We start from the raw sequence: 26,160 nt of genomic DNA on the forward strand, positions 1-26,160 counted from the left end.
GTTACATTGTTATATATATACAACACGTTATATTGTTATATATAATACATTATATTGTTATATAAAACATACTTTCTTTCGGTAAAGCCACGTAGGTAAAAATATATATATAAAAAAATTGAAATTAAAAAATCACGACGTTTCTATAGCAACACAAGCAATCATCAACAGGTGTGACAACCACAGCAAGGACATTTTGTGAGCAATCATAAATTCAGCAATCGTTGGAAAGATGTTATTAACCAAGTAACATTTAACTGTTCATAGCTGTTCCATCTTATTTACCGGGTATTTAGTCTATTTTAACGAGTTAATTGCATCCTTAGCGTTTAGCAGTGCGGCTATTTTGTTTTAGATGTCATCATCTATCTTGCAACAATCATGTTGCCCTTTTAACTCTCAGCGTCTCTGCTGTACCTGCAGTTTACCCACCCCTCGCACCATTCACCCCCCCCTACCCTCCCCTTCTCTGACTTATTTAACTGCCCTAACCCTGGTCTCTCTCCCACTTCAGTAAAAAAAAGCTGTGTTTTCCCACCTGATGACGATTGCTTGTGTTGCAATCGAAAAGTCGCGATTTGGTTTATTTAAATTTTTTATTTTTATATTTTTTATTCATTTTTTTTTCTACCTACGTGACTTTTACCGAAAAAACCAAAGAGTATGGATCCTCGCAGTCGCGAAAACTTCAAATCTAGACTATATACAACACGTTATATTGTTAAATATTGTTACGTGTTTCTAAGGATAACGTTCAGACACTGACTCGGCAATATTGCAAGGTTGACGTCTTATCTATTTACAGACACGCGCTTCTGAATGTCATAGAACATTGACATCCACACCAGTGTGTGACGGAGTGTGTAGTCTATGTACGTGAAAGAGAAAAACAAAACTGAAACAGAGCAATAGAAAGACAAAGGCGGTCGGGCACAGTACTGGCCCTCCACCCCTTGCCACGCTTCCGCGCCGCACCTCCGATTAGCACGGTTGGCTACGTACGGCGCGACATAAATTCCACGTATATACATATACGTGCCGGGCCATAGCAGGTGCTCGCGAGGGATACGTGCCCCCCACGATCAGCAAGGTTCACACAGCGACTCGTCGTGTGGGAGAGAGAGAGAGAGACACGGAGCGGTGGAGAGACAATGGCGCGTGGGCTAAGGGGTTGGCAAAGGCGTTGTCTAATGGGTTGGCTAAGGCGTTGGCTAATGCATTGGCTAAGGCCTTGGCTAATGCGTTGTCTAAGGCCTTGGCTAATGCGTTGGCTAAGGCGTTGGCTAAGGGGTTGGCTAATGCATTGGCTAAGGCGTTGGCTAATGCATTGGCTAAGGCGTTGGCTAATGCATTAGCTAAGGCGTTGGCTAATGCATTGGCTAAGGCGTTGGCTAAGGGGTTGGCTAAGGCGTTGGCTAATGCATTGGCTAAGGCGTTGGCTAATGCATTGGCTAAGGCGTTGGCTAAGAGGTTGGCTAATGCGTTAGCTAAGGCGTTGTCTAAGGCCTTGGCTAAGGCGTTGGCTAATGCGTTGGCTAAGGGGTTGGCTAATGCGTTGGCTAAGGCGTTGGCTAATGCTTTGGCTAATGCGTTGTCTAAGGCGTTGGCTAATGTGTTGGCTAAGGGGTTGGCTAAGGCGTTGGCTAATACGTTAGCTAAGGCCTTGGCTAATGCGTTGTCTAAGGCCTTGGCTAATGCGTTGGCTAAGGGGTTGGCTAAGGCGTTGGCTAATGAATTGGCTAAATAAGGCGTTGGTTAATGCGTTGGCTAAGGCGTGGGCTAATGCATTGGCTAATGCGTTGGCTAAGACGTTGGCTAAGGCGTTGGCTAAGGGGTTGTCTAAGGTCTTGGCTAATGCGTTGTCTAAGGCCTTGGCTAAGGCGTTGGCTAATGCGTTGGCTAAGGGGTTGGCTAAGGGGTTGGCTAATGCATTGGCTAAGACGTTGGCTAAGGCGTTGGCTAATGTGTTGTCTAAGGCCTTGGCTAATGCGTTGGCTAAGGGGTTGGCTAATACGTTGTCTAAGGCGTTGGCTAAGGCGTTGGCTAAGTGGTTGTCTAAGGTGTTGTCTAAGGCGTTGTCTAATGCGTTGGCTAAGACGTTGTCTAAGGCGTTGTCTAAGGCCTTGGCTAAGGCGTTGTCTAAGGCCTTGGCTAATGCGTTGGCTAATGCGTTGTCTAAGGCCTTGGCTAAGGCGTTGTCTAAGGCGTACTTAGCCGCACAGCCACGCGAGAGCACCGCTCGACATCGTAGTCGTCGGAGTAGAATCTGTCACGCAAGGCTGCGGGCCATTACTGGCAAGTTCGTGTCCCTGGTACCGTAGGGGCCACAGCTACAATCTGCATATTGTCCGCGATTAATGATCAATAACGTTAGACATGGTCTATCTACTGCTCGATGAAGGCTTAGCTTCCTTCCCCCCCCCCCAAAAAAAATATAAAACCGTCGCAAGATATCACGGTATAGCGATGGATCGATGAATTCACTTCAGGTTTTTGCGGCTTAAAGTAAAAACCCAATGGGCTCTATAGATGCTCATTTTTCGATGGGGACCCGGTTAGAGAGACCCTGATTACAGCAGCAGCAGCAACAATAACAACAAAAACCACCACGAACAAAACGATGCAAAAACCAACTGGACATGGTACAAGCACCGATTGGCAAGATCGTGCGTTATCAGCAGGGCACACGCAACTCACACGACCACGGGGCTGACAGGAGGCACCTTGCGTGCAACACGCTTATAACATGTACAGCTGTGTACAGCTATGAATGAATGAACGAACGCGTAAACCCGCGCAGATGGCGGTGTGTAAACGTCTCCACTGGTGGGAAGACAAAGGTGACCGGTCGCGGTTGCTGAGCACGCAACCACCCCTCGTGTGTTGTTGCGGCTTCAATAGGTGCTCGCAAACAGATTGATCTGCACCTCGATGATTCGTTTCATACTAAATAGGGGATGTGTGTGTGTGTGTGCGGTGTGTGTGCTGCGCTAAGAACCTGACGACCCGGGTTCGATTCCCGCTCACGGCCAACACCAGTGACGATTATCTGAACCGGTCCTGGGCCTCCCTTAGGTCGACTCAGCCTCAAATGAGTACCTGGTGCGGTGTGTAAAGATCGCCACTGGGGAGACAAAGGCGGCCGGGCGTGGTGCTGGCCACCCACCCCCTCGTGTGCCGTGCCGGCATTCATAGGTGCTGCTCGCTAACAGCACTTGCCCCTACAGTCTGTTGAGGCTTTACGGGGGGATCTTTGTCTTTGTTTTGTGTAAAGCAATGTTTAACGATAGTGTTTGCATGCTTATTAAGTATGCTGAACTTCTTTCGCATCGTACGTAGCCAACCGTGCTTGTCGGAGGTGCGGCTTGGGTCTCCCCTACGTCCACTCAGCCTGAAAACAAAATACCCTGCTTTACCTTCGGAGTGTCAAAAATGTGTGCTTGAATCGCCAAGCCTCACACGCTCAGTCTTCTTAATTACACTTGCACGTACAGCACTCCCATGTCTATCCACTGCTGGATGAGGTGAGAGGGGGCTTCTAGCGCCGTGTCGTTCGTGGGGGTTGTTTGACCATATTTCACCACGCTGGTCAGTGCGGATTGCGAAAGGGGACGGAACCAATATCCCATATCACTCGCCAGCTGACGTTAGCCGTGAATCAAACTCGGTCGGCTAAGGTTCCTCGCGGAGTGCGCTAACCACATGCGCCATCACTCAACTCCAATCTTTATACATTGCATCAATAAGTCAGAGTGTCCCCACGCTCAAACGAGCAGGGGATACTGCTCATTTCCGTTTTTGGAACCTTGAGCTATTGGTGGAAATTAGACTTTTCTGTGACGGGAGCCCGGTCCATTCATTGGTAAGCCCAAGCATTCGACTCGTATTCCTAACGGGGATGCGAGCTCGTCCAACCTCCCGACCAAATTAGCCTGAGCGCTCTTAACAGTAGCGGCACCACCCGTCCGCGGGCACGTGACACTTGTAGGGTGGCAGCCGCCTGCTGCTGCGGCTGACGATGCACGGATGGGAGATGGTCGGCAGCGCTGCGTAGGGCGGTCAAAGTCACGGTCGGAAAGAGTCGCGAATTCTCAAGTTCCAGCCGAGGTCCAACTCGTTCTCCTCTATGCACGCAATAGTCCGTGATAGGTGCTCTTTACCTCTCCTTTCCGTTCCCTTTGCAGCCCATCCGTGCTGTCCGCTCCCCTTGCTCCTGCTCTGGAGACCGTCACCATCCTCTCCCCGGCCTCTGACTGACCACATGTCCGCACCCTGATACAATTAATGTATTTCTCTACGGCGTCGAGAGACACGGATACATCGGCATTGTTGCGCTGTGTTGTCAAGCCAGCCTTCCTTCCCTCTGGAGTCGATACAATGAATATGCTACTGCTGGAAGATTGGCAGCGGTTGCCCTGTGGTCGTACTTGTACTCCACCATAGGAACGTGGAATTTCCACAATCTGGTGGCGAGTGCCCCTTTTCGTTCGATTTCTTTGCAGAATGCACGCCAGTGCCTCGTCGCCAACAATTGCGCCCACCATTACCATGATCAATTGACTGCTTGATGTAAATATTCCACCTGCATACGAGCAGATTGCATCGCTCCATCGGCTCGGTAAGGCGTCCTCTGTGGCGCACAACAACAATACTAATAATACACGGCCTTCATTTACCCCGGAGAGCCTCGCTGAGTCTCAGGTACTCTTTGGTCAAAAGTGTCCTGGCAATGGGATATGTTGATGTTCTCGGTTCTTTCGGTAAAGTCACGGAGATAAAAAAAAAACACAAATCTAAATTGAAAGCAAAGAACTCACGACGTTTCGATCGCGACACAAGCGGTCTTCTTCAGGTGCACCGCTTGTGTTGCGATCGGAAGGTCGTGGTTTTTTTTTGCTTTTAATTTAGATTTTTGTTTTCTATCTACGTAAACGTTTTTTTTTTCCCGAAAAAAACAAGAATATGAATTCCTGCGGTCGCGAAAGTTTTAAGTCGGGACATGTTGAGTCTGCTCCACGTAAATTCTCGACGAGTGCTTGGCGTGTGTGGTGCGAACGGGAGAACACGTGACGACGGTCCACGCATCGCGCGTACCATGGCCATGCGAGTGGGGAGTGTGAGCAAAGACTCGGCACAGATCGAGTGGGGAGTCGGAGCAAAGACTCGGCACAGATCGAGTGGGGAGTGGGAGCAAAGACTCGGCACAGATCGAGTGGGGAGTGCGAGCAAAGACTCGGCAGAGATCGAGTGACGAGTGTGAGCAAAGACTCGGCACAGATCGAGTGGGGATCGGGAGCAAAGACTCGGCACAGATCGAGTGGGGAGTGCGAGCAAAGACTCGGCACAGATTAACTTAAGGATCTGCTTTTATCCCACCCGATGCTGTACTGTCATCAATGCATCGCTGTGCGACCGTTCCGCGTACACGTATGAGCGCTGCCTCTTGTGTTTGCCAGTTAATGCAATTATATTCAGGGCCTGACCTCAGGACAAAATCAACAAAAACGTACAATTTATATTGTCAATAGACTAGCAGGGCGAAGGCCTTCCCCACGCCGTGTCGATTATGGGGGGGGGGGGGGGACATTTGACCATACTTCACCACGACGGTCTGTGGGGATCGGTGAAGCGGAGGGAGCAAGGGGGGTGGAGGAGGGAGATACATGACCGGTTCAGATACAGCGAGCCACCGATGCTCGTCGTAGCGCATGGAATGGGAAGACGCAGCTGACTGGGTGCAAGGCGCGGCCCGCACGTGTCCAGCCAGGCCTTTGTGTCAAATCGTGCGCGACTTTCCTATTCTGATTTGAACAACACAAATAATAATACATAAATGTATTGCATTTAGAATGCTTCACGTCGGAATGTGTTTTTGTTGTTGTTGTGTGTGGTTAAGGGGGAGAGTATATATTACACAATCGTGTTTTTGTCATTTGTATCACCAATTGATGTCGGTTTGACCATACTTCACCACTCTGTTGGTCAGTGCGAGTCGGTGAAGGCGGGGGGAGGGGGGGGTAAGACCCCCCAGGACCGGGTCACAGAGATCACTCGGCACCGACACTGCACCTTTTAAGGCAAAGGTGCAGCCCTGCAATTTCTTTCTTGCTCACGCCACTGTTGGAGGAAGGGACGCTCCCAGAGGACGCTCTTGAAATCCCTTCCAACGATGGCATTTTGGCCTACTCTTCCATGTTGACCTGACAAGACGTTTTGGGAGAATCGACATCTGAATGTGTATTTATACTGGAAGAATCCAATGAGCTATGAAGCTCTTTTGCACGCATGTCCAGTAGAGGGTCAGAATACTCACACTTTACCCCGCCGCAAGCGACTTGCCCAATCGACTAACCGTGGTGTAGGTATACCCCCCTGTCATAATGTTGTGTAGGCAGAGGTTGGGGGCTGAATCGGGGGTGTGTTACGATTCAATAAACGACATCATTGTTTCAACTGCTGCCGCCGCCGGGATAGCTAACAGTTCAGATCAGTTTATTTGGAAGTACCCTGTGAGCTAAGAAGCCCCTAAGTCGGGTTCCGTCAATAAATGGGTGACCCTCTAGATTGCAAGTCCATCATTGTGCTATCCATCAACCATCGCACCACGACGTCACCCCCTAACCATTGCCCGTCTGTTTCGTGGCCCAACAGCGCACGCACTCGCGATGGGAGACAGCTGCGCATACCCAAGTAAGTTGACCTGCGACAGCCTCTCGGGGTGGGCGACCTTCATACAGCAGTGGATTGATCACGGCTGCCGATGACGCCGCGGTGGGCGAGATGCTAACCGCTTCGCCTCGTATGCAGGAGGGCGTGGGTTCGATCCCGACCCTGACGCCTGCCGCTGTATATTTGGAGTTTGCGGTGTCTCTCTCCCCGGGTCCTCCGGGTTTTCCCTCCACGTTTTAGAATCAACGTGCGTGTCAATGTCCACTTCGTTGAGCTACCATTTGTGATAGGTCGCTTTTGAAACAAAGAGCCACATCGCTCAGTGGGCATTTTCTGTAAAAAAACAAAAACAAAAAAATTGGTTCATAGTTGTCATCATAGTTTAGTTTGCTGATGGCCGATCGTTGTCCCGCGGTGACCGCCACCCCCCCCCACCCCCACAGCGCACGGGCTCGCGATGGGGGACGGCGGTGCCTACTCGGGCAAGGTGCACGAGGAGTGGGGCTCGGCCATGAGCAGGGCGAGCTTCCAGGCGGCCGCGCAAGGAGTCAACGGCATGGAGAAGCAGAGTCCCGGGGAGCCCGAGCACAAGTACTCGCAGGTACGCGGCCACGCACGAGCAGAGCGCGTGCTACACCTGCACACACCCTCCTCCATGGTGTACTCCACAGACACCTCTACACAACACAGCTCCCCCTACACTACACAGACACCTCTACACTACACAGCCTCCCCTACACCACACAGCCTCCCTCCCCTACACTACACAGCCTCCTCTACACTACACAGACACCTCTCCACTGCGCTGCCTCCTCCTCTACCAGCCACAGTTCGACTCGATGGCTCTATTTCTAGTATCGAGATGTTAAATGATAAAAAAGGCGTCTTGCGTTAATACAGTTGCTCTTTTTGTTTACCATGAGTATGTGAAGTTCAAGATATTTGATGGCTTGTAATTGGTGTCTATTTGGTGTCTGCCAATCGACCCACAGTACACTCCAAATTCTGGTCCTCTACACACAGAAGCAACCGCCTCTATAAAGACACAGATACCCCTAATGTTTGGTTCTAAATCGAACCAAAGATTAAACAAATTTTCAATGGTACAGTATATTTTTTCAAGTAGTGGTATCCCAAACTTTCGCAGCTGCTTAAATTCCCTTTTCACACCATCAATATGTAAACTCCACCTCCCCCCCTCGCCGGTCTGCGCAAGTTCACCCCCTCTAAACCGTTCACCATGCTAAGTCCGCCAATTAAATGCTAATTTTTATGCTAATTCCTTTGTCAAGGCACCTTAATTCCTCTCACACAAGCTTAAAGGTCGCGGTCTGAGCTTGGCTGTGTTCACTCCAGCGCTGTCCTCGAGACAGTCTTGTCCCTTCACCTGATGAAGGCCACTTGTGTTGTGGCCGAAACGTCGAGAATTATTTATTTTTTATTTTTTGTTGTTTTATACTTTTACGTGAGTTTACCGAATAGAACCAAAGAGTATGGATCCTTGCAGTCACGAGAGCTTCAAATCTAGAATTTAACAGACTGTTGGGGAAAGTGCTGTCAGCGATCACCGAATGAAGGCGTGGCACGGCACGCAAGGCAATTGGAGGTGGCCAAGACCACTCCAGGTCCCCTTTGTCTGCACAGTGCTGATTTTTACGCACCACACAAGGTAGTAACTTAAGGCTGAGTCGACCTACGGGAGGCACGGGACCGGTCCAGATGTATTCGTTACCGATGTTGACCGTGATGATCGGGAATCGAACTCGGGTTCGTAGCGCAGTGCGTTAACTCACACGCACACAGACTCAACAAGGGGCATTAGCGAGACACTCGCATTGTTGACCGACGCCTGCACAGTGCGTTGGTGAAGTTGTTGACAGGCACTATAAGGTGGTGATTGATTGGTTGGTGGTTGTGAGTGGTGTGCCTATGCACTTGCCGCAACAGTATGTTAAGGCTATATGGGGGATCTTTGTCTAAGTAGCTGCGCGTTCCATTGTAGAGGCGCTAGGTTGCATCAATCTATCGATCACCGTTATATCGATTATGATCGCGATAGGATTACAATGGTCTTCTCGTAGTGATGTGTTGTGCTGCATGCGGTGGTGAGATGTTAATTCCCTCGCCTGCTATGGAAGAGGTCGTGGGTTCGAACTCGATCCTGACTGCCTGCTGTATATTTGGAGTTTGCGTGAATCTCTCTCCGTGGTCGCGTGCAATTTTCTTCCGGGTGCTCCGGATTGCTCCCTCCACATTTAGAGAGCTACAGTGAGGGAAAAAAAGTATTTGATCCCCTGCTGATTTTGTACATTTGACCACTGACAAAGAAATGATCAGTCTATAATTTTAGTGGTAGGTTTATTTGAACAGTGAGAGACAGAATAAATTGATTTGCAAATTGATTTGCATTTTAATGAGGGAAATAAGTATTTGACCCCTCTGCAAAACATGACTTAGTACTTGGTGGCAATACCCTTGTTGGCAATCACAGAGGTCAGACGTTTCTTGTAGTTGGCCACCAGGTTTGCACACATCTCAGGAGGGATTTTGCCCCACTCCTCTTTGCAGATCTTCTCCAAGTCATTAAGGTTTCGAGGCTGACGTTTGGCAATTCGAACCTTCAGCTCCCTCCACAGATTTTCTATGGGAGTAAGGTCTGGAGACTGGCTAGGCCACTCCAGGACCATAATGTGCTTCTTCTTGAGCCACTCTTTTGTTGCCTTGGCCGTGGGTTTTGGGTCATTGTCATGCTGGAATACCCATCCACGACCCATTTTCAATGCCCTGGCTGAGGGAAGGAGGTTCTCACCCAAGATTTGACGATACATGGCCCCGTCCATCGTCCCTTTGATGCGGTGAAGTTGTCCTGTCCCCTTAGTAGAAAAACACCCCAAAAGCATAAGGTTTCCACCTCCATGTTTGACGGTGGGGATGGTGTTCTTGGGGTCAGAGGCAGCATTCCTCCTCCTCCAAACACGGCGAGTTGAGTTGATGCCAAAGAGCTCCATTTTGGTCTCATCTGACCACAACACTTTCACCCAGTTGTCCTCTGAATCATTCAGATGTTCATCGGCAAACCTCAGACGGGCATATGTGCTTTCTTGAGCAGGGGGACATTGCGGGCGCTGCAGGATTTCAGTCCTTCACGGCGTAGTGTGTTACCAATTGTTTTCTTGGTGACTATGGTCCCAGCTGCCTTGAGATCATTGAGAAGATCCTCCCGTGTAGTTCTGGGCTGATTCCTCGCCGTTCTCATGATCATTGCAACTCCACGAGGTGAGATCTTGCATAGAGCCCCAGGCTGAGGGAGATTGACAGTTCTTTTGTGTCTCTTCCATTTGCGAAAAATCGCACCAACTGTTGTCACCTTCTCACCAAGCTGCTTGGCAATGGTCTTGTAGCCCATTCCAGCCTTGTGTAGGTCTACAATCTTGTCCCTGACATCCTTTGAGAGCTCTTTGGTCTTGGCCATGGTGGAGAGTTTTGAATCTGATTGATTGATTGCTTCTGTGGACAGGTGTCTTTAATACAGGTAATAAGCTGAGTTTAGGAGCACTCCCTTTAAGAGTGTGCTCCTAATCTCAACTCGTTACCTGTATAAAAGACACCTGGGAGCCAGAAATCTTTCTGATTGAGAGGGGGTCAAATACTTATTTCCCTCATTAAAATGCAAATCAATTTATAACATTTTTGACATGCGTTTTCCCGGATTTTGTTGTTGTTATTCTGTTCCTCACTGTTTAAACAAACCTACCATTAAAATTATAGACTGATCATTTCTTTGTCACTGGGCAAACGTACAAAATGAGCAGGGGATCAAATACTTTTTTCCTCACTGTACTTTGTTGAGACGTCAATTGCGGCCGCTTTTGAAAAAATATCCATACAGATCAGTGGGCCTCACCTGGTAAAATAAAACGTTAAGTTAAATACATTTATATTGTCTGCACTTGTTTCAATAGGTTTGCTAAATATTGTCCTTGTGCTGGTGTGAAACTCCCGAAGTGTGTTGCTGAAACCGCAACTTTAATTTCATCAACGGTTTATCAACATTGTCATAGACATCTCCGCCTACATATTGAACAAAAACAAATAGCTGAATTTAATGGCATATGCCCACACGCACACACGCATGCACACACGCACACACGCACGCACGCACAAAGATAAAGATCCCCCATATTGCCTTAACAGACTGGAGGGGCAAGTGCTTGTTAGCGAGCACCTATGAAGGCCAGTAACGGTACACGAGGGGGTGGGTGGCCAGCACCACGCCCGACCGCCTTTGTCTCCATAGTGGCAATGTTTACACACTGCACCAGGTACTCATTTGAGGCTGAGTTAAGATAACCGTCACTGGTGTTGACCGTGAGCGGGAATCGAACCCGTGTCGCCGGGTTCATAGCGCAGCGCGCTAACCGCTACACTATCGCACGCACACACACGCACACACCCACACACACCCACACACGCGCACACACACGCGCACACACACACGCACACACACACGCACACACACCCACGTGTAATCTCTACAAGCGTAGAAACTCCGCGTCGTCGGAGTTCCGCGTTGCGTGCCGACCGATGCCCCCCCTACAGCTGCGCCCCTCCCTGGGGGCTGCGTCTGTGCAGTGGGGATGCGTCCCGTGTCGGTCAAGTTGCTGTCTGCCTGTTGAACGCACATTGTCAACAGTCTGCTGTTTCGTAGCGTAGTGCATTCAACACCAGTGATGAATATCTGGTCCTAGACCTTCCCTAGGTAGACTCAGCCTCAAATGAGGACCTCGTGTGGTGTGTTAGAATTGCCACTTTGTTGCTGGCCATCCACCCCCTCGTGTGCCGTGCCGGCCTTCATAGGTGCTCGTCAACAGCGCTTGCCCCTACAGTCTGTTAAGGCTACACGGATGAGCTTTGTCTTTGTTACAAACCCTTATCATTCGACCGCTGGATGAAGGCAACCCCCGATTATTTTGGGAGAGATATTTGACGACAACTTCACGATGACGGTCAGTGTCTGTGTGTGCGTGCGTGCGTTCGTGTTAAAGGGGGCTGGCTGTGCTGGGGGAGTGGGCGGGTGAAGGAGAGAAGACGGAACGCTAGCGGGCGGGTCCCGATGCCGCTCGCCACTGGTGTTAACCGTGTGCCATGGACATCGATTAACCCAGGTTGGCTGAGCTCATAGCTCGGTGCGTTGCGTGTGGGAGGGGGAGGGAGGGGGAGGGGTTGGGGCAGGACCAGGTTTGCGATGTTGCCCAAGGTCGGGAATCGAACTCGGATGGAGCTGGGTTCATAAGCCCAGCGCGCAAGCCATCGCAGCGGGAGCATCGCATGCAAGCGCGCGATGCTCTGATGTCACGTTTCGTCGAATAATTCACGAACGAAAGATGCAGACGCATAGAGATGATTGAGTCATAAATTGTCAAAATGTGGATCAGAACGAGCGACAATTCATCGATTACACTTTGCGGGGAGCGGGCGAGGAGGAGGAGGGTCGCATGACGCAAATGTAACAGTCGGTTCTCTATGACGTCATGTCCTATGACGACGTAATCCCGCGAGGTCCTGAGCGATGGTCCCGGAGCCAGTGGGATACATTCCACATTCCTATGCCGTGGACCTGTCGCGATATTCATGAGTTAGCAGCCGAGCACCACACCAGGCACTAAACGAACAGATGCAACGAATGTGTAAGCCAGGGGGTCCCCAACCCCCGGGCCGCGGATCGGTACCGGTCCGTGGCCTGTTAGGAGGAACCGGGCCGCACAGCAGCAGCAGCAGGAGGTGAGAGCGGTGAGTCCGCACGTGGCCCGCCCCCATTTTTTTATTATTCGCCGCTTCCGTCCGCGCCTCTTTCCCGCACTGCGCGCTTGTGTCAGCCACAGTGTTGGTATAAAGCCCACGAGCTCTAACCCCTTACAGCCAAAATGAGTCAAAAAAACAAACGTCGCTGGAGAGCTTCTTTGAAAAGGGGGAAAGACCCAATGATGAACCCCCCCCAAAAACCTCCCCGGTCCGTGAAAAAAAATTGTCTTCCACGAAACCGGTCCCTGGTGCCAAAACGGTTGTGGACCGCTGGTTTAAGCTGCAGTGTTCGACGCGGCTACGCGGAGACAGACGTCTTCATCACCATCCAAATACAACATTTCCTTTATACTGCCTCGCCTGAACAGACAGTTGGGGCAAGTGCTGTTAGCGAGCACTTTTGAAGGCTGGCACGAGAAACGAGAGGGGGGGGGGGGGTTGGTCAACACCACGCCCGTCCGCCTTTGTCTCCCCAGTGTTGATGTTTAAACACCGTCGTGAGCGGTAATCGGAACTGGGGGTCGCTATCGTCGACGCGCGCGGAGAGCTTTGCGGCATCCCACACTTCGTAACGCGCAATTTAACGCGGACAACAAAGAAACACGTTTGGCAATTTCCTACGCAGCACTCACCGAGTGATAAACACGTGGTTAACCTTTCACCACCACCCACAGCATGATAACCACGTGGTTAACCATTCACCACCCACAGCATAATAACCACGTGGTTAACCACTTACCACCACCCACAGCATGATAACCACGTGGTTAACCATTCATCACCATCACCACCCACGCATGATAACCACGTGGTTAACCATTCACCACCACCCACAGCATGATAACCATGTGGTTAACCATTCACCACCACCCACAGCATAACCACGTGGTTAACCATTCACCACCACCACCCACAGCATGATAACCACGTGGTTAACCATTCACCACCACCCACAGCATAACCACGTGGTTAACCATTCACCACCACCCACAGCATAACCACGTGGTTAACCATTCACAACCACCCACCGCATGATAACCACGTGGTTAACCATTCACCACCACCACCCACAGCATGATAACCACGTGGTTAACCATTCACCACCACCCACAGCATAACCACGTGGTTAACCATTCACCACCACCCACAGCATGATAACCACGTGGTTAACCATTCACCACCACCCACAGCATGATAACCACGTGGTTAACCACTTACCACCACCCACAGCATGATAACCACGTGGTTAACCATTCACCACCACCCACAGCATGATAACCACTTACCACCACGACCCACAGCCAAACTATGAAAGTGACGATTCAAGGTTACGATTCCATATCCAAATCGATGATTTTTTTTATTTTTATTTTCAACGTCTCATCGTATTCTTCATATCTACAGTTTGGTGTGAACCATCAGCCTAGACGCAACATTCTTCATCGTCATCACCAGTCATGATCAATCCACTGCTTGATGAAGGCCTCTCCCAGACCTCGCCATCTCTCACGGTCCTGCGATGTTAGTAATTCACCTGTCACCTCATCGCTCCGTCTCCTCGGTGCACGCGTGCCCTCTACTATAGCACGAGAATGAATGCATTAACGTATGTTTGTATACTTCGTAAATAATTAATTCACACACTGCACTATTCGACGGACAACTCCTAAGCATAAATGGTATTCACAATTGATCAATAGTCCCGTGCCAAATACTCATACACGCATATACCGCACGGGCTGTAGGAGTGGTGCACTGCACTGCGGACCTGGTAGCAAGGTGACCGCGGCTATCATCAGTGTCGAGTGATGTCTGAACCGGTCCGAGGTCCCTTCCCTCCATCAACCCGCAGTGGCCAGCAGTTCTGAAGACATTCGTTTTCAATCGAGATGACGTAAAAGTGCACGGCTTCCAGTGGCTTCCCAATACCGGAAGGAAGAAGCGTTCCAGACGGCCGCAGAGGCGCATATGAAAGCGCCGCGCGACGCGGTGACCGCCGCCTTCTGTTCGACGATTTGCCAAAAGCCGCTGCTGCGAGGATCGCCCGGAGCTCGCGTGGTATTGACGAGATCACCAAGCTGCGGCGATTCATCTGCGGCAAGCTCCTTGTGTGTGTGTGTGTGTCATGAGTGCGACCTCACGATGTACTCGTTCGGCAACCGGAAGCCAATGCAGCTCGGCGAGCACGGGACAGACGCGGTCGCATGTTGCAGTACCCGTCACGACACGTACGCCAAACATGTTCTGTTTTGTTGTAAGCTGTGCACATGTCCTACGCACGCGTCTGCGGGGCAGGCGCATGCTGGAGTCACAGCAGTAAGGTTCCAATCCCTGTTGGGGATCGGTCAGACTCGGCCAATCATTGCTCCGGTGGTGGGTGGGTGGGGTGTCGATAAATATAATTCTGGGCTATTGTCCACCCCTAGGCATAACTCTGCATGCGAGTTCGATAAATATAATTCCGGCTTACCACCACTTCGTGGGAATTCGACCACCGCCATCCTGGGAAATAGCTCATCCTCGCCGGAGGAAGTAAAATTTCCACCACTGGTTATCCATCTCAGGACCTCCTTAACAGAGATGCGGGTCTCTCCATCGCTCATCGAGAGACACACACGCACATATATATGTATTTGGACTTAATTTATATATACTACACGCACTTACATCCCCGAATGCAAGTGTACGTTGCAGGCGCGCGGCTATTGTTCCAGCCGTTATCCAAGCGTCTTCCCATCGTTCTCCAGTATTACCATTGTTCTACAGTATTTCCATTGTTTTCCAGTATTTTCATTGTTCTACAGTATTTCCATTGTTCTCCAGCATTTCCATTGTTCTACAGTATTTCCATTCTCCAGTATTCCAATTCTTCTACAGTATTCCCATCGTTCTCCAGTATCCCCATTATTCCCATTGTTCCAACTGCAGTTCAATACAAAACACGTGTATGCATTTGGGGGGGGGTGGGGAGGGGGTCATACAGACAGTGCCGGATTATCCTAGTGGCACAAGTAGATACATATGCTATGGGCCCCGCACTTTCAAGGGCCCCGCGCTAAATGCTTTCAATCTATCAATTCCGGTTCAGTGATTTTGCACTTGCTCTATTACTATAGTACTATGTTGCCTTCAACTTTTATGAACGACTGGGTGTTTAAGGTTACCGATTTGTCGCATTATCTGGCTGCATATCAAATGAAAAAAAAATACAATTACTTTACTATGCAAGTAAGTAAATTTGTGTTTTAATATTTACGTGGTTTTTTTTTTGGTTTAAATGCAGGGCCCCTTTAGAACATATGCTACAGGTCCCGCACTAGCTTTGATCCGGCACTGCATACAGAGCGTTGCAACATCCACTGTGGGAACTCCGCGCCTCCTCCCGCCTTGCAGTTTCTGGCGCTCAGTCCACCGTGCCCGGGAGGGAGCCAGTGCAGGACGACGGGACCCGCAGGCTGCCCTGGTCTGGCCTGGCTCCCGTTAAACATTGGCGAGCGCGACGCTAGCCCGCGGAGTTTATTGAGATATGGAGAGAGATGTTAAACTCGCGCAAGGGAGGGCAACAAAGAAGTGGCTGGCTGGGGTGGCGAAAGTGAGTTACAAAGTGCATCCCTTACGTGCACAGTGCGCTCTGTATCTGTGTGTGTGGGGGGGGGGTGTTTGCTCCTTCCATACAAAGCATTCGCAAATATTCACGCTGCACCACAATCGGTGTACTTACGACTCCTGCCGCAGGCCGCGTAAGCGAGGCTTGCCGACTCTTAACATGAACACAAAAATTCGCCCTCGTGGTTGTCACGAGGGAGCCCGTTCGGCTTGCAACGTGTCCCCCAGATGGATAGGCCGCCTTGCCCGCTGTACGTGGAGCGATCACCCCACACACACACCACTCCTCTCCCACGCGGTGTCCGCCACCCGTGACCAAGCGTGGGAGATGGCTTGGCCACCCATTTTCTCCCTCTGCGGAGAAATCCCGGAGCCAGCAGACGCAGTCGGTCCCTCTCCTCCTTTCTCTCGCTCTCCTCCTCCTCCTTTCATGTCAGCCGCGACAAAAAGCGTCGCCCGCCCGCTATTGTCCACCCCTAGGCACAACTCTGCACGCGAGGATCGATGAGCACGAACCTACGACTGAGGAACCTACAAAATATTCTGCTATGCAGAAGGGGCATTTCCAGAAACGTCGCCTATCATGCATATTTAGTTTTACCTGTTCGGGCAGTGTTGTTGACGAATATCACAATTTTATTTATTTATTTTTTGTTTGTTACGCAACTCAACATGTTTAACAACCGTGCCGTCGAGATGGGTTCAAGTGGAACGTGGCGGCGGGAGGAGGGGGTGAGAGACGCAAGCCGCCCCCCCCCTCCTCTCCCTCCCCTCGTCTACCCCCTCTCCCACCCCCTCCTCCCACCCTTGTTCCCTGGCACCTCGTAATCAACGCTTGCCTCTAGAACGGACGCGAACACGTGCTTGTGATTAGCTGCGCGCGATGTACCCTGGCGTTGTGGAGGAGGGGGGGTCGCGGTGTTTATCGGGCACCTTGTTGAGAGCACCCCTTGTCCACTCGGCACGTTCACCATCCCATCGATTGTCACCACACAACGTGGGGGGGGGGGAGGGGTGGAACCGACGCGAACGATATCTCTGAACAAAAGCCAAATTTGGTTAACATGCTCCAAACTCGCGGTTTTTTGTTGTTGCGGTGGTCATTCGCCAGCAGTGGTCCTGAGCTCGTTGACGGAAATTCCACGTTACAGTGGCAAGAACCGTCTAACACATCAAACGGTCACTGCCCACAAAGCCTCGCAGCGCAGTCGGTACAATTAGGTGGTGCGTAGATGACCAGTTTCCTGGAAGAAAGATCAACCTCGGACAGAATTTGAATTCACAAACGTACAATTATTCCCCCATATTTATTAAATAACCATGGTATTTTATATCCAGTATTTAATGTATTCGCGTGTGCCCATGTATATATATGTTTTTATAGTACACGAAATAATTGCTTTGGCAAAAGCCTAACCTCAATAAAAATGCCAGAAAGGGGGGAACAGATAAATATCGTAAGCTGCCTTTCCTACAACATCTCGTTCTCTCGATATCAATTCGGTAAATCTTCTATTTCGGACCGAAATCGTACAATAGGGCTCCACCTCTGGGCCACGTGTAATGCTTGAGGCACTCACCATGACGTCGTCGTCGTTACACGATCACAAGACGCGTGCCCGAAACGCGATTACAGTGAGAGCGACCGCGAACTCTGCGGAGAACCAATTAAAATAGGTTACGACGCGTCATGCAGCGAGAACAGGAGGCGATAGCCACGCGTGGAGGAAGGATTGTAAACTCACGGGGCGTGCCACTGTGGCTAGGAGATGTTAGCTACCTCGCCTCGCATACAGGCCGTCGTGGGTTCGATCCCGACCCTGGCGCCTGCTGCTGTATATTGGAGTTTGCGCGTGTATCACTCTCTCATCATCATCATCACGGTGGCTAGGAGATGTTAGATACCTCGCCTCGTATACAGGAGGTCGTGGGTTCGATCCCGACCCTGGCGCCTGCTGCTGTATATTGGAGTTTGCGCGTGTATCACTCTCTCATCATCATCATCATCACGGTGGCTAGGAGATGTTAGATACCTCGCCTCGTATACAGGAGGTCGTGGGTTCGATCCCGACCCTGGCGCCTGTTGCTGCTGTATATTTGGAGTTTGCGCGTGTATCACTCTCTCATCATCATCAGGGTGCCTAGGAGATGTTAGATACCTCGCCTCGTATACAGGAGGTCGTGGGTTCAATCCCGACCCTGGCGCCTGCTGCTGTATATTTGGAGTTTGCGCGTGTATCACTCTCTCATCATCATCATCACGGTGGCTAGGAGATGTTAGATACCTCGCCTCGTATACAGGAGGTCGTGGGTTCGATCCCGACCCTGGCGCCTGCTGCTGTATATTTGGAGTTTGCGCGTGTATCACTCTCTCATCATCATCAGGGTGGCTAGGAGATGTTAGATACCTCGCCTTGTATACAGGAGGTCGTGGGTTCGATCCCGACCCAGTCTGCTGTATATTTTGAGTTTGCGCGTGTATCTCTCTCCTCGTGATCGCATGGTTTTTTTTTCTCGGGCCCATTCGGGGTTTCCCCCCCCCATTTAGTATGAACGTGCGTTTAGAGTTATTTAGCTGCTTTAAAATTCCACATAAGCCACTTCGTTGAGGTATCGTTTTTTGAAAAAGAGCTATATAGGTCAGTGGGCCTTACCTGGTAAGATAAAAAAAAATAGTTTAGTTTAGTGTGCCACGTGCACTCGATTAGTCCAACATGGTGAGGCTAATACAAGGACAAGGAGCAGACAAAGCTACACTTTGTTATTCTTACCACATTCAGGATTTGTTTTAAGTCCACGTGGCGTCTTGTTCGAATGAGCAATTGATGTGGTGCTCACCTCTTGTTTACATCCCTGAGTCGGGAGTGGTGGAAATCCCTTTGGTGGGGGGCGAGTTTCTCCATGAAGACAACCAATGCTTAAATATCCCACAAAGCGGTACTATACATTGCGGTGCTGGTGATAATTACATTGAAGTTAGGTATATATCGATTTGTTTTTGCACGTGACTTAAACTTTCATTGCACACGTATGGCCATGTACTTTAACACGAGGGTGAATATTGTAGAGGTCTTCACAGGATTGGGAATTTCGACGCATAACACTTATAAGCGCAGCCGCTGGTTGGTAGATGTGGCACAGCGGCCAACGGCATCGCACCGTGGAGACGCGGCCAATTAATTACCAGCGTGACAAGTGGCATCACGCAACCCGTTCGCCAAAGTGTTTATGTGTAAATAATTATCACTCACGCGCATTGATACATTCGAATGCGTTGCTCGTGCCGAGTAAACTCCCGTGTAATCTGCGGCCCCTTTTGTCAATCCATTGCCGCGAGGCAGTTGTTCCTTCTGGGCGGCTGGGCCATGCTTTTTATTAGGGGAGCGGTAGTGTAGCGGTTAGCGCGCTGCGCTATGAACCTGGCGACCCGGGTTCGACGATTATCTGAACCGGTCCTGGGCCTCCCCTAGGTCGACTCAGCCTCAAATGAGTACCAGGAGCGGTGTGTAAACATCGCCAGTTGGGGGGCAAAGGCGGTCGGGCGTGGTGCTGGCCACCTACCCCCCACCCCCTCGTGTTTCCGTTCCGGCCTTCAAAGGTGCTACTCGCTAACCACACTTGGCCCTACAGTCTGTTAAGGCTATACGGGGCATCTTTGTCTTTGCCATACTTTTACTCTGTCGCTGGCCCGTGTGGTTTGGTGAAAGAAAAAAAATGCAAGACGGGTTCAGGTATCATTGGCAACTGCCGTTAACACGTGGTGCGCAAACCACTGCGGAATCTGTGAGTGAGAGAGAGAGAGCTTCTCAGCTCCTATAGGATTAGTCCGGGGTCAACACAGATTCTGACTCTGAATCGCGCGATCCTCGACAAAAAAAGTGTAATCGCACACGGGGCGACACAACGAAGGGGGGACGGGGGAGTGGTCCATGGAGCGGGAAGGGCGCACACCACACAGGGACAACCAAAGAAGTGGAGATGGAACATTTGACGCGGGGTGGACTGCAGAAGTACAGAACGCTCGTGGGGCAGACGTCAGCATCGACGATACCTTCACTCCAGTGTCTCCCGCCGACACAGGCCCAAGTACCGACTCATCAGCCACGATCAATCCACTGCTGGATAAATGCCCCCCCCTCCCCCCCACTCCAAGCTGTCGACATTTCTCACGGACGAGCCTTCACGATGTATAATCAACAATCCATCTAGCGCCTTGCACACCAGCTGATTCCATCGCCCCATCTCAGCCACTGAACGTGACCAGCCGGAACGCGAAATCAATCGCGTGTTGATCGCGCTCCCTCTCTCGGTGGACATCTGCGCAGGGGAGAGCTTCCGAGCTCATCGGATTCCTCCGGTCTAAATAAAGAATCCCCGTTCCGATCATTCACAGTCGGGGCTTTTTGTTGGGGCCGCGCGCGCGGTGGCTTTGTTCCGTATATTAGGGAGGCCCCCGCGAGTAAACGGAGTGACGCAATGGCTTAATGAGATCCAGACCGCACACGCGCACGCACGCGCTTTCGCTCTGGCCGTTAACAAGCGCGCGCGCGCGCTCTCCTCTGCTGCGTTACGGCACCACGCCGTTTGGGCGGCTGGAGCGAAGGCTTTGAATTAGGGTCCCTCCCTCCCTGCCGCTGTAATTTTCAATGGGAGATGACGCTCAAACCCCGTTTCCCTTGAGCGCACTTAACAGCGCTCCGCTCGCCTCCACGTGTGACGGCACCGTTACGCGTAGGGGGACAAACGGGGGTCCACTTTTACGCAAATCGAGTTTCGTGGGCCCACGTCATCACGCGCGGTTATCGCTGTGTCCATGTTCACCGCCGACACGCACTGGGCAACGAAACGCGGCGCGCAGGAAGCACAGAGAGACGACGCCACGCGAGGCTGGCAGCTCCAGCCAGCGGCCCGAGAGACAGAAACACGTGGGCCGCTGGTCAGTACGGGGTGATGGAGACGGGGGGAGGGGCTGGGGGGATTAAGGAAGACGGGGGGAGGGGCTGGGGGGGTTGATGAAGACGGGGGAGGGGCTGGGGGGTGATGAAGACGGGGGGAGGGGCTGGGGGGGTTCATGGAGATGGGGGGGGGGGCTGGGGGGGGTGATGAAGACGGGGGAGGGGCTGGGGGGGTTGATGAAGACGGCGGGAGGGGCTGGGGGGGGTTGATGAAGACGGGGGGAGGGCCTGGGGGGGGTGATGAAGACGGGGGGAGGGGCTGGGGGGGTTGATGAAGACGAGGGAGGGGTGGGGGGGTTGATGAAGACGGGGGGAGGGGTGGGGGGGTTGATGAAGACGGGGGGAGGGGCTGGGGGGGGGTGATGAAGACGGGGGAGGGGCTGGGGGGTTGATGAAGACGGGGGGAGGGGCTGGGGGGGTTGATGAAGATAGGGGGAGGGGCTGGGGGGGGGGGTGATGAAGACGGGGGGAGGGGCTGGGGGGTGATGAAGACGGGGGGAGGGGTGGGGGGGTTGATGAAGATAGGGGGAGGGGCTGGGGGGGTGATGAAGACGGGGGAGGGGCTGGGGGGTTGATGAAGACGGGGGGAGGGGTGGGGGGTTGATGAAGACGGGGGGAGGGGTGGGGGGGTTGATGAGGATGGGGGGAGGGGCTGGGGGGGTTGATGAAGACGGGGGGAGGGGCTGGGGGGTGATGAAGACGGGGGGAGGGGTGGGGGGTTGATGAAGACGGGGGGAGGGGTGGGGGTATATACGCGGGATCATATAAGTACAGTACAAACACTGGTGTTACTGCACTGCCGTCTTTTGCCTATGCACGGCGGCCCTGCGTACAAGCAGTGCCCAGGCCTAAGCGGAGCTCTGCTTTCAAGTCGATACTCTCAAAGGTGACCCAGCGCGTTCATCACGAGAGGGCTTTAGGCAGGACGCGTCTCCTCGAAGATCGTAGCGGAGTGCCAGCCAATGAGTGACGTGGTGTCCGAGAGGACCCTGGTACTCTGAAGAGGTGGTGGTGGCGAGGCCGTCATCCAGCAGTGGATCGAACATGCCTGCTGGTGACGAGTGCGGTAGCAATAGAAGATCTTCGCATGTTTGTCTGTAGGAGTTGCGCGCGGGGCGATTGTGAGTTTCGGTTAGAGGGGGGATGGAGGTGGGGGGGGGAGTTGTTTCTGGACCTCGTTAAATCCAGGCCTTTTGCTGTTTTTGTTCTCGTAAAGTTCACCAAGTACCGTACGGAGTGCCGCAAAAAGAACGGCGGGGGCTTCTTTTTTTAATCGCGTGTTTTGTATTTTGTACGCGACTTAAGATTCTCGCATCGATCGGTGGTGTGCACGTGGCACGCGGCACGAGATTTAAACACGTGAATCTGTACAAACACTGCATTGGGAGCTTTTAGGTGACGACGCACTGACCGTCTTGTCAAGTTTTCAAGTTTCATTTATTTGGCATAGCCCTGTGAGCCATGTGGCTCTTGAGTCGGGTGCCACCGCAACAGACAAAATATGAACAGAGAACATCTTAAAGCGACGACGCGCAATATCTTCCAGAAAAAAAACACCATATTACAACGCTGTGTGCAAAAATTCCAGTGTGATGCAAATCAAACAACAACAACAACAACCATAAGACAACTTATATTCAAGCTATCAGGCCAACTCCGCACTTCCGCAAGAAGCATGGCTTAACCATGTTTTCGAAATCACCAAAATAAAGCTATAACATACAATGTAACAACAGTAATCATAGGAACTTTGATTCAAATTTAACTATAAACGATACACACAACATGTACGACCAAACCTGCAGCCATATCCGGCAATCACTGGATGACGATGACTCGGCATTTGGTGGCTGATTAATCGGGTCATCATGATGGCAGATTAATCACATGTCTGTGACCTATCATGATTTCATGATGATGGTGATGATGCAATCGAACAACGTTAATTGATGACGCAATCGAACAACGTTAATTCGCCAATGAGAATATGTTGTCCGATTTGCTAATCGGATGATGATGCTCAAGTTACATCTTCATGACTTTTTCTAATTACAATATTGTGACAATGTATTCAACCTTGAATCACCTGCTAATGAAAAGACGATGACAAGGCCCAATGAGGACAATGATAATGACGACTCCGCCTGAGACCCTCTCTCCCCAACAAAGACAAAAGGGCCCCACGTGTAGCCGACACAGGCCGTTGTAGGGACAAGTGCTTCTAGCGAGCACCGATGAAAAATAAGAAAAGCCGGCACGACGGCGTGGTTTGGAGAGCAGACACACCCGAGCGCCTAATGTTGACGTTTCAGGCCGAGCATACCTAGGGGAGGACCAAGACAGGTTCAGTTATCACCATCGCTGATGTTTCCAATTGGCCGGTAATCGAAGCCTGGTCCTCGCCAGGATCGTAGCGCGGTACGGGAGGGACTTCGCCACCGGATGATCCCCGCAGCTTTCGCCTGCAATCCCAAAAGTTTCTAATCTGTCAACTCCCTCCCAAAGACAGATTCCCCCGGTCGGTGTAGCCTTCAAAAGACTGGTGGGGCAAGGGCTGTTTGCGAGAACCTAGTAAGGCCGGCACGGCACACGAGGGGGTGGGTGGCCAGCACCACGCCCGGTGCTGATGTTTTCACACCGTGCCAAGTACTTCATTTGACGCCGAGTCAACCTAGTCGAGCCCCAGGACCGGTTTAAAATGTCCGTCACATTGGTTCGTGAGCAGGTTTAGAACTCGTGGTCGCCCGGTTCGTAGCGCAGTTTGGCTAACCACTGTGCCACCGCTCCCCACACACAGAGACGCGTGCGTCCATCTCAATCTCCCCCCCCTACCCCCCACCGTGTCCGTGTTCTCTGTCGCCCATTCTGCCTCCCTCCCTCCCTTACCCCCTCTATCCGCACCTCCCTCGTTATACCCCCCAGGCCCACGCGTCCCTGCCGGCCGTGAGCAGCTTCGTGTCTGCGGCTCAGGGGGTGCGCGCGTACGGGACCCCGCAGACTCAGGTGCCCGCGGGTGCCTACGTGCAGTACACGGGCCACCCTGGCGCCGGCTTCTTGCCCGAGGCCGCAGCGGGCTGGCAGGCTGCCCAGGGCAGCGGTGGGGCAGCGGCAGCAGCAGTAGCCGGTGGGCCTGCCCTGTCTGCCCTTCATCACGTGGCCGCCGAGCTGCCCTCTCCTGCCCGCTACAAGACCGCGCCGGCCCGTGACGGTAGGCAGCTGTTGAAATACGCCAGGGTTAGCGTATAATAATAATAATAATTACGTAGAGAGACGCACATACACACACATGGTATAGGGTAGATAGACATCGTAAAGAGACGGATAGACACCGGTGGCACGCGAGCGAGTGAGGGATGGAGCGAGCCATGCCCATCCCACGTGTATCATAGCAATTGTGTAATGATGATGATGATAATGATATTGTTAATAACGTCAATTTAAGTAAAAAAAAGTGCGCTTATGTAAAAAAAAATGTGTTAGAAATATATATGTACGCTGTATCACTGGTGTATATCTATATATACAATACAGTGTACATATATCATGGCGTGTATGTGTAAACATATGTACTCTGTAATTGAGATATATGTATATACATACAGTAGTGTGGTGTTTTTTAAAAAACTTTATACGTATTTTTTTGTTGGTGTAAAAAAGAAAAAAATGCCCAAATGTTGTACGTGTTGTTCACTTTATAAGGGCTAAGCATTAGCCGCAGTTGTGTTGTGGTTTTTTTTGTTGTCTTAAAGAGTGAATGAACGGAAGTTTTAGACATTTTAATCATGGAATGAAACAAAAAATCATTGTGCTGTTTTAACATTTCCCTGTCCTTGAGCAAATCTGCCCACCTCGCCTGCCTACCTACCCATATACCAACTTACGCCCCAACCACCTACCCACTTACCCACCGACCCACCAAAGTCCCAATTAACTTACTCATCCACCCACCTACCAACACCCATTGTCTACATAGTCATCTACCTACCAAACTATCCACCCACCCACTTACCCACCCACCCACCTACCAACTCACATTGTCTACATAGTCACCTACCCACCAAACTATCCACCCACCCACTTACCCACCCACCCACCTACCAACTCACCTTGCCGACATAGTCACCTACCCACCAAACTATCCACCCACCCACTTACCCACCCACTTACCTACCAACTCACCTTTGCCGACATAGTCACCTACCCACGTAACTATCCACCCACCCACTTACCCACCCACCTACTAACTCACATTTCCTACATATTCACCATCCCACTTAACTATCCACCCACCCACTTACCCACCCACCTACCTACCAACTCACCTTGTCTACATAGTCACCTACCCACCAAACTATCCACCCACCCACTTACCCACCCACCTACCCACCAACTCATATTGTCTACATAGTCACCTAACTATCCACCCACCCACTTACCCACCCACCCACCTACCAACTCACCTTGACGACATAGTCCCCTACCCAATTAACTATCCACCCACCCACTTACCCACCCACCTACTTAACGAAGTCCCTATTCACTGACCCATCTACTTATTTACTTCCCCACCTACCTAATCACCTTGCCCTCGCCTCCTACCCACCTACCCACCCAGCTTCTTGGTATGCAAACTCGTGTGCATTTGGGACTGGAAACTTAGGCTACCGTAAATAATGGAGGAGCAATGCCCGTACCATATTGGTTCAGGTTATTTATACCGCAGATGATGATGATGATGACCTGGCGTTAAATAGAGCATCGTTTATTGAAATTGCATTTGTGACGTTTTGCTTTCGTTTGTACAAAAGTAAAAAAAAACCCCTCCGTATTTGAGTTGATTAAATATGTTGACTTCAACTCGCACTGACAGCGTGAATTATTGTTTGGTTTGCATCTGAAACTCCTTCTTAATTGCTCTACGTAATTAATCACGGTGGACATTAAATGCCCGCAACAACGCACGTGATCGTGATATACACACGATGTTGTATTCTCCGGATGTTTAAGACGCTCCTGAAAGTAGGACGGGCACCACAATTAAATGTGTGACCAGTTCTGGTCTCGCACGCACAGCGCTTACCGGAATTACATGTAAAAGACACCCACCCCCCTCCTCCGCTCCACCTCA

At 51.2% G+C, this 26,160-nt stretch overlaps 1 protein-coding gene across 1 annotated transcript in view; it reads left to right on the plus strand.

Annotated features, from left to right (window-relative positions):
• LOC103091725 (paired box protein Pax-1) overlaps positions 1-25,889 on the plus strand; it is a 45,950-nt gene extending 20,061 nt beyond the window's left edge. Inside the window, exons 3-5 of the mRNA XM_032962664.2 lie at positions 6,652-6,690; positions 7,113-7,270; positions 23,955-25,889. Of these exons, the coding sequence (XP_032818555.1) occupies positions 6,652-6,690; positions 7,113-7,270; positions 23,955-24,278 (521 nt within the window). The 3' untranslated portion in view covers positions 24,279-25,889. The remainder of the gene's footprint in view (positions 1-6,651; positions 6,691-7,112; positions 7,271-23,954) is intronic.
• The last annotated feature ends 271 nt before the right edge of the window (positions 25,890-26,160 follow it).

This window comes from Petromyzon marinus, chromosome 29 (genome assembly GCF_048934315.1).
Source record: "Petromyzon marinus isolate PM22_M1 ecotype Great Lakes invasive population chromosome 29, UKy_Petmar_22M1.pri1.0, whole genome shotgun sequence".
NCBI classification, from domain to species: domain Eukaryota; kingdom Metazoa; phylum Chordata; class Hyperoartia; order Petromyzontiformes; family Petromyzontidae; genus Petromyzon; species Petromyzon marinus.